The following is a 13222-nucleotide window of genomic DNA, read 5'->3' on the forward strand; positions in this document are numbered from 1 at the left end:
CTCTGATGATTGTATAAGAGATCTGGGGTTCAATTCTCGCCTACACTAAAAACTGATGGATGTCTTGGTCTGATAATAAAGAGTCATTATCGGACAACCATAGGTTGAAACTCTTTTTCAAAAAAAAATAATTAATTAAATTATGGGTATTTTTGTAAGTCAAAAAAGCTATAACTAACTTTTTAAATCCTTTTAATATATACATATAGATAAGAAAAGAACCATTTTTATCCTCTATTTCTTACTCTCCAAATCTTCAAGAAAATAATTGCAGCCTGAGCAAGAGAAAGCACGATAAATAAATTAAAAAGCTTATTTGAACATTTTAACAAATGCATGATATGCAAATCAAATCAAATCAAATTTGCGGTGATAGCAAGGAGTAAAAAATGCCTGAATTTTCAATTTTCATCTTACACCTCTTTTCTCATTCATACAGCTTTCTATCTACGGATATGGGAATGGGAGATTGGCGTGGCGAGTACGAAGTAGTTTCAAATAAAAAAATACAAAATTACTTTAACTACCCCCGAACTTTAAAAATCTAGTTTTAACTTTTTAGGATAAAAATGTAACTACCCGCTTGTGCTTGTATTTGTTTTATTTTCTCCCATTAAAATTAAAAATAAAAAAGTTTTACCCAAATGCAAATATATGAAACGCATGTGATAAGGGTTTTTTTTTTTTGGGGGGGGGGGGGGGGAGGGGGGGAGGGGTAAGTAAGAACTAGACCTTCCTCTTTGAAAGAAAAAATAATTATTTTTTTTTTAAAAGACTAAACAAAGAAAAGTGCTACATCGACAATATTTCACAACAAATTATAGGTAATTAGTTATTATTGGTTATAACATGGAACTGAAGTGATAGATTTAGGCTTCAAAGTTTAAAAATTTGGGACTAAAGTTTTATTGTAGTTATATAGTATGACAAGATTATAAGAGGGGTATATATAAGAGGTTTCATAAGAAGATATTATAATATTTAAAATCACTTGAAAAAAATATTAGAATAATAACTTGAAACTTACGTGATAAATAGTAACAAGCTCAAATAAGCCTAGTCAAAAGACTTGATCAAAGGATTTTATCTCTATTTTTGGAGGGTAATGGATTTGCTGGACAAAGTACATGTTTTCTCTACACGAGGTTGGAGTCTAAACCTTCTACCCAGCTTTTTCTACTCCATTCTATTCTCCATAAATAAAAATTTGCCACATATACACCTAATTAATGTTTGATGTATTTAATTCTTAGACTTTTATCATATTTTGGTAGTTTAGTATTTGAGTTTGACACGACAATAAAAATAAATAAATAAATAAAAAGAAAGAAAAAGAAGCATTCTCCACTTCGGCACTTCCCTTGGAAAAGGGGATCACTTGATTTTGTTGTCGTTGCCAATAGGAATTAGATATCAATTAAGAGTTAGTGTGCGTTTGGATACCGCTTATTTTACTGAAAATTGAAAACAATAAAAAAAAAAATCCTGAATTATTGTTCACACAAAAAAACATCATAGATAAGCCTTAATACACTGTTCATGTCCCATGAACAATACAAAGGCGTTGGGTAAAAAAAAAAAAACAAAAACAAAAACAAAAACGCAGATGTGTGAAAATACAGTCGCAATCTGAAAGGCCCCAAATGTCTTACAACCCTGTTAATGATGTAACTTATTTCACAACTTGTCAATATAGACCAAATAACTTTTGAGAAATGCTACCAATGGTGGCGCCATGTTCAGGCGAGGGTGGTCCCAGGACCACCCTAACCTAAAATATATATATATAATAATAATTTAAAATTTTTTATTTATCTACTCTTAAAAAAAATTAGAAATACCCTAAAAAATTTAAGAACACTCTCAAACTTGTCAACACAGCATGTTATTACTTGCGTCAAACGCCTAAAAAACAAATCCAGCCATCGCAAAGGTCACCCCTTCTTCTTCTTCTTCCTTTTCTTCTTCTTTTTTTTACTCTAGTTTTTGCTTTGTCAAAGTTTTTTCTTTAGTTTGCCTTTTAGACTTTTAGTTTGCTGACCCCACCCACGTGACAAAGCCTAGGAAATGACAAAACTCAAAAAGTTGAACAAAAGAGTTTGATTTCAAACTTATTTATTTAGTCTTGCCTCTTCCCAATGTTATATATATATATATATATATATATATATATATATACTTTGATTGTACTGTTTTTGGTTGTTGTTTTTCATTATTTAATTACATATTTATGTGTATTTTCAACCAAAAAAAAATTACATATTTATGTTTTAATATTCTAAAAAAGTAATTGTTATGTAATAACTAAATGGTTTGAGTTAAAAAAAAAAAAAAAAAAAAAAAAAAAAAAAAAAAAAACACTAAGGATTCGTTAGGTAACTTGTTATAGTAACGTTGTTTGTATTTTTTGAAAATACATGTGAGTAAAAAAGTGTGTGAAAATACGTGTAATATTATTTAAAAACTAAAAATATGTGTTTAAATACATGTACCAAACAAATCCTAAATGATTTGTTTTATTTTTTTTTAGAATAAAATGATTTGTTTTATTTGAGGTTTACTTATTTGGATCAATAATTTTATGTTGTATAAGAAAATATAAATATATATTATTTTTAATTTTTTTAGAAACCTTGAAACACCCTAAAACGGTACGCAAAAATAGATCAATACCGAAATATTTCGTTCCACTAAACAAACTGAAATTGGGTCCGAAACAATATTCATAACATTGCTTTCAAGCAAAAAGAAAAAGCTAAAAAAAATATGTGTTTAAATACATGTACCAAACAAATCCTAAATGATTTGTTTTATTTTTTTTTTAGAATAAAATGATTTGTTTTATTTGAGGTTTACTTATTTGGATCAATAATTTTATGTTGTATAAGAAAATATAAATATATATTATTTTTAATTTTTTTAGAAACCTTGAAACACCTTAAAACGGTACGCAAAAATAGATCAATACCGAAATATTTCGTTCCACTAAACAAACCGAAATTGGGTCTGAAACAATATTCATAACATTGCTTTCAAGCAAAAAGAAAAAGCAAAAAAAAAATATGTGTTTAAATACATGTACCAAACAAATCCTAAATGATTTGTTTTATTTTTTTTTTAGAATAAAATGATTTGTTTTATTTGAGGTATACTTATTTGGATCAATAATTTTATGTTGTATAAGAAAATATAAATATATATTATTTTTAATTTTTTTAGAAACCTTGAAACACCCTAAAACGGTACGCAAAAATAGATCAATACTGAAATATTTCGTTCCACTAAACAAACCGAAATTGGGTCCGAAACAATATTCATAACATTGCTTTCAAGCAAAAAGAAAAAGCTAAAAAAAAATTAAAAAAAAAGAACTAAAATCTAAAAAAAAAAAAAATTAAAAAAAAATTGAAACAAAGTAAGTCCACCTAGGAACACCTTGAAAAACATTCCTGGAGTCGTCACTGAATGCCACGTCACATTTTCACAAAAAAACTTAGAGGATAAATTGTTATTTATGGGTAAAATAATGATATTAGTGGTGAACTCAAATTAGAACTAATAACAAGTTACCATTCAGGATTTATTATGAAAATATTGTAAACGTATCATTATTCATAACTTTTACATAAACACACTATAAATATCAATTTTATTTCTCATCATCATCTAACTCGGTCAAATTGTGGAGAAAATTGTCACTATATACTTTCTAAATTGTGGAGAAAATTGATGCTAATGGTTATCGATGGTTTATGTGGTAAGCTCAAATTAAAACCAATAACAAATGTATCATCTTCGTTCCAATCAAACAAGAAGATTGAAGGCATCATCTACAAAGATTGTCATGGCTTAGAAGTCAATCCTTGTACAAAATGACTAAGGATCGAAACAGAGAGGTCGAAGCAAGACAAGTGTGCATTGAGAGGGAAACAACATTTACACAGCTATTATAGCATTGGCATCCAAAATGTTATTTTGCCCCTACAAAAAAAAAAAAAAAAAAAAAAAAAAAAAAAAAAAGCAACATTTGAGTGTCTATTCTTAAACAAATTTAGATACTTGTTATATTAACCTCCTTATTATACAATTTACTATAGCAAGTTTTACTCTCTTTTTTTTTTTTAGCTTTAATTCCTCTCAACTCTCTCCTAATTCTCTCTTCCGTCTCAATCTCTTTCGCCTTGTTTTCTCCCTCTCTCTCTATGACTCTCATTGACTCTCTCTCTCTCTCTCACATCAAACCTCTATGACTGAGCTAACAAATCTCCACTTTTGCCACTGTCATCATCGATGGCTGTGCAACGATGCATGAATTGATGTGGCGGATTAGCGTGGGTCTCATGGATTGGTGAAGCTCATGAGTTTGATGTGACAAATCGAAGCGATGGAGCTCATGGCTTTCTAGTGGTTTGTTCTGGGCTGGGCGATGGTTATGGGCGATGTGTTTGCAATGGGTCTCAATGCCAATGAAGGTAGGTTGCGATGGGGGTAGTTTGACCAATTTGAGTTTGGGATGAGTTTATTTGTTTTGGGTTTCGATTTGGTGGTGGTGGGTTGAGAACGTGGTGGCGGGTTGTTACACACAATGGATTTGGTTTATTCTGGGTTGCTTCAGGCAAGAGAGAGAAAGAGAGAGGAAAGAGAGATCAATGAATAAATAAATAAATAAATAGTGTTGATTTTATGTGAAAAATAAGAAATTGAATGTCGTGTGAATGGTAAAATAATGTGTTAAAATAAATAAAGTAATTTTTTGTGTTAAAATAGATTTTTTTATTTATTTATTTATAAATTTTTGAATACCCAGACGCTAATGCTCTTAGCTATAAACAATCTTCAAGTAGACCTATTCGCCTACCAAAATTGATCTATCCTTCCTTCCAAGCATTTTGGATGCCAGATAGTTTTACTAGTCTTGATTAGTGCTTCTTTCAAGGATTAATCCCATTTATTTTTTTGTGTTGTGGTTTGGGGGGGGGGGGGGGGGGGGGGGGGGGGGGGATTGGTTGGTGGTAGGTGGAGGGAGCCTGTCTCCACTCTCCAGTCCCCTTTCCCATGGCTACCACACCATCTCACAAGGACAAGGGGCTGTCATAGCCGTCAGCTCAACCAAGCCTAGTCCAATTGAGTAAACATATTCTGAAAGATTAACGAAGCCAGAAGAATGCTCTGGTTTTATTTGTTTTTAGGCCCATTGAGCTCAAACTCAAAAAGGAGCCAACCAATTCACTATCCAAAATATAAGAACAGTCAATACAGGTCTCATTATAGAAAAACAAAAGTACAAAACCACCAAATTTCATTGTCTACTGGAGAAATGCACACATATCAAATAAGACCTAAGAAGCTACTTGCTAAGCATTCCTCTTTAAAATTAAGTTTCACCCTGACCCATCTGCCTTCCACCTCTAGCAAATTAGTGCTTCTTCATATGACCTGCATTTTCATACAAACACAAAATCCATCCTCGCATTAATTATACACCAAAAGTTAAAAAAAAAAAAAAAAAAAACCTTTCTCCATGATCTACTTCAAGTAGCTAGAGGCTAAAATTCATAAATCATTATATTACAACTACCCAAAGCATCTCAGGAACAGCCTCTCAACAGCTTACTTATGAACATTAATATCAGAAACTTTCTCCAAAATTTGGATGTGCAAACAGATGACATCAAGTACAGCTTATAAAAAATGTAAACATTACATTCTCAAACTATTTTTCCCGATAATATATACACGATGCCTTTAAATAGCAGCAATATAGATGGCTAGTGTTGATGGTTATCACAAGTACATTACATGATTAAACAATACACATTGAGACTTGAGTTGAACATTATGAAAACAAAATAGAGATGAAACTATAGGACGTTTTGGAAAAGAGAGAACACTTTTCAGATAGGCATTTATACAATGGTGCGATACACCACAATGGTAGTGATCCAGCAGAAACCACTATTTTATAATAACCTGATAAGCTCTCTTAAATATTTAATTTTTGATCATTAGTCATGAATTAAGTAGCATCACAACATTTAAAGTTTTCAACCTATACAAAAGTCTATCACCAATGTCTGCAAGTACCAAAATCCACAATTCTGAGGCTGAGACTAAAATAAAAACTAAGAACCATTCATTGCACCAAACAAAAATGCCAAAGAAATACGAAGGTCATATTCAAACTATCTCCAATAAATGGTAGAGGAAGAAATACCATCAATAAGGCCATAAACTCACTATCTTGATTTCTCATAATGCTTCTGTCTCAACTCTCAAACTTTCAGTATCATTTTTATAAAGTCATACAACAAATTTTAAGCCTCTAACAATGGGGGTAATATCAATTTTATCCCTATGCATTGAATTCAGTCAATTTTTTCACTCATAACTTTTAAACTAGAAAGCACGTACACAGAAACGGGTATGGGTACAGGAATGACACGGTAACATGGTATTCTTTTGAAATAATTATTAAATATATTTTTGTTTATATTTTCTGTACATTGTTAAGCATTTATTTTACATAGAATGTTAAATATGTCAATTTATGAGCAATAATGGATAATAAAGTGAATTCATGACAATTAAAGGATGTTTAGAAATTAGAATACAAACCAAGAATAAGAATATTTATTAATTTTCAAATGCAAGGTTACTATTAGAGCATGAATGCTCTATTTTGTTTTGTGAAAGGATATTCGACTCCTTTTGTTCCCGTGTCCATCCCCTGTCCAGCATTTATTTTTCTTCTAATTTAAAAAAGGGGCACGACTAGGAGATGCATGCAGAAGTGTCTGGTGTCCAACACAGGTACAACACTCCAAATGAAGTTTCCGTGCTTCATAGCTTTTAAACCAAGTGTATCGTATCCTCAAAAAATGTAAACTCTATGCATTAAAATTGACTCTTTTTTTGTGGGATTCGAACATAGGTTCTCCTATAAAATAAAATTTACTTGGATTTTTGAAAGTTGGGGACAACATTGTCCTAATTAAGAGCTGAGCAATGAAATTGAAATTGTGACAAATGTACAGGATTAAAATTGAAGTTTAGATTTTGTCAAATTGACAAACAATGACTCTAATGGCCTCCATTCATGTTGGGTAATGCATGAAATTTATTCATAACGAAACGCGATGACGATAATTCTAGAAACCAATCCTGAATCATCCAAATAAGTATTTACTTTTAATCAAAGAATTGCATGCAATCAGTATTACTCACAAAAATGGCAAAGAAAAGAGGATTTCATCAAGTGCATGTCGATTTGAATAACAAACTCTAAAACCTAACAGAAAAATTTAAAATAAATTTTGATTAAAATAGGAGTATAGAGATCGAATTCGAAGCAATACCTATGCGGAACCGACGATAATGTTGTTGATCGGAATGAAGATCAGCTTCACGAAGAAGCCGACGAATCCCATCACCACGAATCCGATCGCTGTACGGAACGCCACTTTCGTGAATTCTGCACCAAAAACCCTAATTTCAGTGCCCGATCCACACAGATCCAAACAAAATCCACAAATGTATATATATAGAGAGAGAGAGAGAGAGAGAGAGAGAGAGAGATACCTTTGCGATCGGGCTTGTGGCAGCGCTTGACAAGGCGGACGCTATCCTTGGCGAACTCTCTGAGAGGATCGACAACTGAGTCAATGGCGTCCATTTCTCCGATTCTACGTGAGAGAGAGAGAGAGAGAGAGCTAGATCTGAAATTTGAAAACTGAGGGTCTGAGAGAGAGAAAGAATGAGTATTTGTTGTTGTGAAAGGAAAAGATTTGTTATTAGGACACGTTGGGAAGCTGGGCTGACTTTGTATTGGTCAAAATTGGAAGGAAATTTTTTAACGCTAGGACGAAAATAACCTTGAATAAACTTTGTGCTTTGACGACTTGTTCGTTTTTATTGGGCCATAAACAAGTTTAACCGAGTATTAAAAGATTAGGAATACTATAGGGTTTGTTTGAATAGAACTTATTTGGTTGAAACTGAAAATTGAAAACTGAAAACACTGTAGTAAAATAATTTTTAAATGTGTGAATAGTACCGTGTGACCCATTTTTAATGAAAAAGTTGCTAAAAAGTGTAATTTGTGGATCCGTAAACAGTACATATATACACTATTCACGGTGAAAAGTCAACATTTGCGGTTACTGTTCAATGAACAGTACATGAACAGTATCGCACTTCTCCAAAACGCGTGAAAAAAAAAAAAAAAAAAAAAAAAAGAAAACGCAACTTCAAATCGCAGACACAACTTCAGTGGATCCAAACAGCCACTATAGATACATAAAAATATATAATTTTGTGTTATAACTTGTCATATGGGTTATTGTGATTGGTGAATGTGTAATGATGGGTCATGTGGGGAGACAATTTCATAACTTACCATGCGACGAGTTATAACATAAAATTGTGCATTTTTATGTGTCCTTAGCATTACTCTAAAAGTTTAGGTTTATTTTATTTAGTTATGTTTCGAATACAAGTAGATCGAGCTTATTATTAAACAAAATTACGAATTTAAGCTTGTTTCATTTTCTTATCAAATAAGTTCAAAATTTTTTACCTTCGCAAAATTATGAATTTTTATTACAAATTAATTGTTTTTATTATCAATTGATTAATTATAATATCAAGTTTACGTAAATTTATTTTTAGACACGTATATGAATAAAAGTATAATTATTATACATATTGATCCGATCATTTCCCTCACATCACTAAAAGAGTTGTAATCCTTTAAAAAGTTTGCTTTCATTGTGCCATAAAAAAAAGTTTAACCGAGTATTAAAATTTCAAGTTTATTTCATTTAGTTTTTTTTTTTTTTTTTTTTTTAATACAAGCCAAGCTCAAACTGTAGCTCATTACTCAACAAAATTACGATCCGTTTTCAAGCTTGCTTCATTTTTTTGTCAAACAAGTTTCAAATTTTTTACCTTCTCACAAATTTATAAATTTTTATTACAAACTATTTATATTATCAATTAACTATAATTTTTAGTCTACATAAATATATATTTAGACAAATATACATATAAAAATATAATTATTATATGTAGTGATTTGATCCTTTCCCTCGCATCACTAAAATAAAGTTGCAATCCTTTATATTTATTGCTGAAATTTACACATTTGTGGTTTTCTTAACGTGGCCTTTTTTTTTTGGTTGAGGAATTCTTAACGTAGTCTTTAATTTCATCTTAAACTGCATTATTCAATTACTCCTCAAGCGTGCAAGTTGTGACACAATTGTTTTGTTGTGTCACATTTATGTATGTTCCTATGAATGTATACAATGTATAGAGATACCTATAAATATGTATCTTCTTCTTATGTATTTTTCACTTGAGTTTGGAAACTGCATTAACAAAATTCTAATTCAATGGGGTTTTGTATTCTGAGTCTCTTAAATCTCTTTGCCTTTCTCATTTTTACATCAGTGCAGGCAAGAGGATCTGTGCATGCAAGAGGAGTCAGAGGACTCAATAAATACAGTTTTAATCGGAATTACAATATCACTTGGGGACATAAGAATGTCTTATTACTAAACCAAGAAACTGAAGTACAACTTTCTATGGACCAAAAGTCAGGTTGTGTTTCTCATTTCCTATAGATTTCCTCGTTACTTTAAGGAAAAAAAAGGGTTTTGAAAAAACAACACTTTAAAAAGAAGAAGTGCAGTTTCAAATTGATGAAGCAAACTATAATCCCACCATGAAAAACATGAAAGGAAAAAAAATATTGCATATAAGTTATAGAAAACAGATCAAATCTTGCAAAAAAAGAAAAGAAAAAAGAAATCTCCTTTATTACTAAGAAAAAAGTATTGCATATATGTGTGTATATATGTAAATTATGTATGCATGCGTATGTATTTGGTGTGTCACTGGTGTGTGTGTGTGCGTGTGTAAGAGCTAGAAAATGGCATCTAATGCTTTTCTTGTGCATTTGATATCTTAGGTTCTGGATTTGAGTCCTACAATCACTACAAATCTGGACTCTTTCATATGAGGATTAAACTACCAGAAAAGAACTCGATTGGGATTGTTACAGCTTTCTATGTGAGATTTTATATACTGCTTCTCTCATTAATCATCTTGTATTACTTTCCTTGATCCTCAATGGTTGGCATTGTCTTGCTATTGAAAGGAAAATAAGGTTGAAAACTAATAACATGGTGATTGCTGCAGCTATCTTCACCACGTTCAGCAGTTAACGACAAGCATGACGAGCTCGACTTTGAGTTCTTGGGTAGTAATGGACCACCTTATTCATTACAAACCAATGTGTTTGTCAATGGTCAAGGGGGTAGAGAGCAAAAGATTAAACTTTGGTTTAATCCCACAAAACGCTTCCATTCTTACAAAATTCTTTGGAATCAATTTCGAGTAGTGTATGTTTGAATTCTCTCTCCCTTTGTGGCTTGCAAGTATTTCATGCCCAAACAACATTCAACAAGTCAATACACCATTATTCACAATTTTTTTTTCACAATTATTAACACATGTTCTGTTGTGTTTGGTACATAATAAACATAATGTTAATGGTGAAGTCAGATGAAAGTGATGTTATTCCAATCACAACAGACCACGTTAACAATAATGAAAAAAAAAGTTGTGAAAAAATGGTGTCCTAACATTAGCTGACAAAAATTATTCTGATATCATGTCATTATGACATATTCGGCTTCTCAGGTTTTATGTGGATGACATTCCTATCAGAGTGTTTAAGAACAATGCAAAAATTGGAGCGAGTTACCCATCAAAGCCAATGCGAGTAATAGGAAGCCTATGGAATCCAGAAGGTTGGGCATCTAATGGGATCAAAACTGATTGGAGTCAAGCACCCTTCAAGGCCAAATTTCAAGATTTCAAGATTCATGGCTGCACACTGCAAACCGGAGGCAATAAGAATTGTCATTCTTCAAAGCTCTGGTGGAATAGTAAGAAATACCAGAGTCTAAACGTTCGAGAGCAAAGAGTATATCAAAATGTAAGGAGGAAGTACATGACTTATGATTATTGTTCTGATAGGTCAAGGCACCCTAAAACCCCACCAGAATGCCGAAGAAACAAATAGAAAACAGAGTCGTAGTATAATGTATATAGACTCTAGAACTCAGACATTATATTGGTCATGGTCTCTTACAATTATAATGGTCAGAAATAATTACATATACCTTATCACATTTTTTCTTCCATTTCTCTTTTCATTTTGATCATCTTTATACATTTGAAAAGCAATCTGGCCAATCAATCATGCTACAGTGACACTACTTAATTAGTCCTAATCCAAAGAGAAAGAAGATAATTTTTTGATTGAAATTTGGAGGCTTCATAAAGTGAAATACCTAAACACCTCAACTACTTAGAAAACAGTGTGGCCGTATACAAAGTTGTCAAAATCAGGATCCTACATAAGATCGTGAGAGGTTAGTGGGATTGTGGATTATAGGATCGAATCATGGATTGTAAGATCCAACATATTTTCATATTTAAAGAAAAAAAACACATTAATAATGACTATATATTAAATAATCACATAAATTGTGATTTTATCTATAAAAAAACAAATATTTGCATCATATATAACTACGTCTATACTAACGAAATAAATATATTTAAGTTTTGATCTAATGTATCTAAAAAATTTAATAAATGTTTAATTAGCAACCAAATACCAAAATATTTATCAACACATATGAAAATATTTTCCAAGTTTCAAGTTTAAAATCCAAAATAAGTTATCAAATGAAAACTAGCTAACTAATATAAAATCTAAAAGCAAAATGAATATTAAGGTGAAGTGAACATTTATTTATTCTCATTCTAGGTTTCTTATAACCACCGTCCTAATCATTATCATCTAGTTCATCATTTATGTAGACATTGTATATTTATATATTAGAACTGCAAAAGAGATCAAGATACAACTTCACACTCAACTATTCAAGTTATTCCACTTAGCAACAATTATAGAGCATGCTCAAAAAAATCACTCAATCAATATACAAATACAAGCATACTAATAAAATTATATATAAGAAAAATATTTTAGTAATATTAGAACACGATCAAACAAATTTAACAATATTATACCTTAAAAGGTAGCAAAACCAATATAAATTCTTCTTTTATAAATGATGAAGCATTCCTTCGTTTTGATTACAAGTGAACTAGAAGTTAGAAAACATTTGCTAAGGGTAACATAATTATATAAAACAGAAAATAAAAAGTCATACCATCACAACATAAAAAAATAAATAAATGAATAAATAAACCCTTAAAGCTTCATTAAAACCAAAAATTTATCCCATAAAAAATAAAAAAAAATAAAAACAAACAAACAAACAGAAACTGATGTTTTGGTAAGATCAGTAAGATCTCATATGATCCTACACGATCTTATATACAATCTTAGTGCGATCCTAAACGTTTTTGTGAGATAAGATTGTAAAATCGTATGATTCTACGATTCAAATCGTGATTTTGACAACCACAGCCGTTTAATGTATATAGACTCTAAAACTTAGACATTATATTGGTCATGGTCTCTACAATTATAATGATCAGAAATAATTACATATACCTTACCACATCTTTTCTTGTATTTCTCTTTTCATTTTGATCATCTTTATACATTTGAAATGCAATCTGGCCAATCAATCATGCTAAAGTGACACTACTTAATTAGTCCTCATCCAAAGAGAAAGAAGATAATTCTTTGATTGAAATTTGGAGGCTTCATAAAGTGAAATACCTGAACAACTGAACTTGTGTAGATATAACTGAGCCAGGCCTTATCACCAGCTAGTGGTGCTGATAAATTTTGGTGGTAGTTGCACTTTGCATATGGGCTTTAAATACCCTATTTGAGTAACCTGAGAAAACTAAATCCCAGAGTGTACCAAACTGGGTCAACACTTCCCTCAAGCGACAGGTGCTTGATTACCCAGATACATTTTATGAAAATTTAACCCAAAATTTTGGGACTCAGATTTGGTTCCAATAAGCATATTCAAACAAGTAAACAACCAACATGAAATAGTAGTATATAGTTTGTCATCAGTGGAAAACTTGGGAGGGTGGTTCAAAATTTTAGTCAAAGAAAGTGAATTAAAAATCAAAATTATAGCAAAGATCTATCCCAGGTAAAAGGTAGGAATATAGTATGAGACAACCACATTCATTCCAATCCGCAACACAGGGATCC

The 13222-nt window shown here is 31.2% G+C and overlaps 2 protein-coding genes across 2 annotated transcripts; one reads left to right on the top strand and one right to left on the bottom strand.

The window, feature by feature from the left end:
- Nucleotides 1-5153: 5153 nt before the first annotated feature.
- On the bottom strand, nucleotides 5154-7765 carry LOC126702607 (protein transport protein Sec61 subunit gamma). Its single transcript, XM_050401355.1, has 3 exons — nucleotides 7579-7765; nucleotides 7356-7471; nucleotides 5154-5436 (listed from the first exon to the last, which is right to left on the bottom strand). The coding sequence occupies exons 1-2, from the start codon at nucleotides 7670-7672 to the stop codon at nucleotides 7356-7358; spliced, it is 210 nt and encodes a 69-aa protein (XP_050257312.1). The 5' UTR covers nucleotides 7673-7765; the 3' UTR covers nucleotides 5154-5436.
- A 1627-nt stretch (nucleotides 7766-9392) lies between these two features.
- LOC126704343 (xyloglucan endotransglucosylase/hydrolase protein 2) lies at nucleotides 9393-11089 on the top strand. Its single transcript, XM_050403333.1, has 4 exons — nucleotides 9393-9600; nucleotides 9971-10071; nucleotides 10201-10403; nucleotides 10705-11089. Exons 1-4 carry the CDS (start codon nucleotides 9393-9395, stop codon nucleotides 11087-11089), a joined length of 897 nt encoding a protein of 298 aa, XP_050259290.1.
- Nucleotides 11090-13222: the final 2133 nt, after the last annotated feature.

Source organism: Quercus robur, chromosome 10 (assembly GCF_932294415.1).
Source record: "Quercus robur chromosome 10, dhQueRobu3.1, whole genome shotgun sequence".
Classification (NCBI taxonomy): Eukaryota; Viridiplantae; Streptophyta; class Magnoliopsida; order Fagales; family Fagaceae; genus Quercus; species Quercus robur.

Bases quoted from the DNA above. Each gene is read 5' to 3' on its own strand.
- LOC126704343 (XM_050403333.1), top strand. From the start codon at position 9,393: ATGGGGTTTTGTATTCTGAGTCTCTTAAATCTCTTTGCCTTTCTCATT. The intron at 9,601-9,970 runs GTTGTGTTTCTC...TTGATATCTTAG, and splicing joins TTCTATGGACCAAAAGTCAG to GTTCTGGATTTGAGTCCTAC. The intron at 10,072-10,200 runs GTGAGATTTTAT...TGATTGCTGCAG, and splicing joins GGATTGTTACAGCTTTCTAT to CTATCTTCACCACGTTCAGC.
- LOC126702607 (XM_050401355.1), bottom strand. From the start codon at position 7,672: ATGGACGCCATTGACTCAGTTGTCGATCCTCTCAGAGAGTTCGCCAAG. The intron at 7,472-7,578 runs GTATCTCTCTCT...TTTTTGGTGCAG, and splicing joins CCACAAGCCCGATCGCAAAG to AATTCACGAAAGTGGCGTTC.